Below are 880 nucleotides of genomic sequence, written 5' to 3'. Positions count from 1 at the left end.
GTGTGTTTTTTGGCCCAGTCAGTGTGTTCTTTGGGCCCAGTCTGTGTCCAGGCCCAGTCTCTGCATGCTTTCCCTAACCGATGGGTCCCAGGTACCGGTACTGCCGGATGTTGGAGGAAGGCTCCTTCAGGGGCCGGACGGCTGACTTCGTCTTCATGTTCCTGTTCGGCGGCCTGCTGATGACCGTATCCTTCCGCCTCGGGGCGTTTCCATGGAAACGCCATGTTCCAGCGCCGGAGATGGCGGGAAGCTGTCCGAGACCCACAAAGCGAGTCTGACAGCAGGCGCATGTGAACCCGTGGCTCCTTTAACGCTCTGAGCAGATCTTCGGCATCTTCGTCAGCCTGGTCTTCCTCGGCCAGGCCTTCACCATCATGCTGGTGTACATCTGGAGCCGCAGGAACCCCAACGTGCGCATGAACTTCTTCGGCCTGCTGAACTTCCAGGCGCCCTTCCTGCCCTGGGTGCTGATGGGGTTCTCCCTCCTGCTGGGGAACTCCATCATCGTCGACCTGCTCGGTCCGTCATGCCGCCGCCGCCGTCACGCCGAGCCGAGCCGAGCCGAGCCGAGCCGCATCAGAACTCATCCTCCATTTTGTTTCCAGGGATCGCTGTGGGTCACGTCTACTACTTCCTGGAGGACGTTTTCCCCAACCAGCCTGGAGGCGGACGCTGGCTGAGGACGCCGTCCATCATGTGAGGACAGACAGTCACTGGTTTATTCAACTTTCATTTAGATTTGCTTTTTGACGTTTGTTACATGTATTTATTATAATTTAGTTTATTTTAAAAAGGTGAAGTGAAGGATTAGATTTTAGTCATTAATCTCTAATTGAATGTGATCAAAACAGCTGGTTCTGTTCCAGATTATGACCCGGTT

General features: G+C 54.8%; 1 protein-coding gene across 1 annotated transcript in view; it reads left to right on the top strand.

Annotated features, from left to right (window-relative positions):
* Positions 1–880, top strand: part of derl2 (derlin 2) — a 6,169-nt gene that overhangs the window by 4,538 nt on the left and 751 nt on the right. The window contains exons 4-6 of the mRNA XM_017307769.1: positions 92–185; positions 324–519; positions 606–696. Coding sequence (XP_017163258.1) covers positions 92–185; positions 324–519; positions 606–696 — 381 coding nt within the window. The remainder of the gene's footprint in view (positions 1–91; positions 186–323; positions 520–605; positions 697–880) is intronic.

Source organism: Poecilia reticulata, linkage group LG12 (genome assembly GCF_000633615.1).
Source record: "Poecilia reticulata strain Guanapo linkage group LG12, Guppy_female_1.0+MT, whole genome shotgun sequence".
NCBI classification, from domain to species: Eukaryota; Metazoa; Chordata; class Actinopteri; order Cyprinodontiformes; family Poeciliidae; genus Poecilia; species Poecilia reticulata.
The sequence above is the reverse complement of the archived record's forward strand: the minus strand, read 5'-3'. Positions and strand labels throughout refer to the sequence as shown.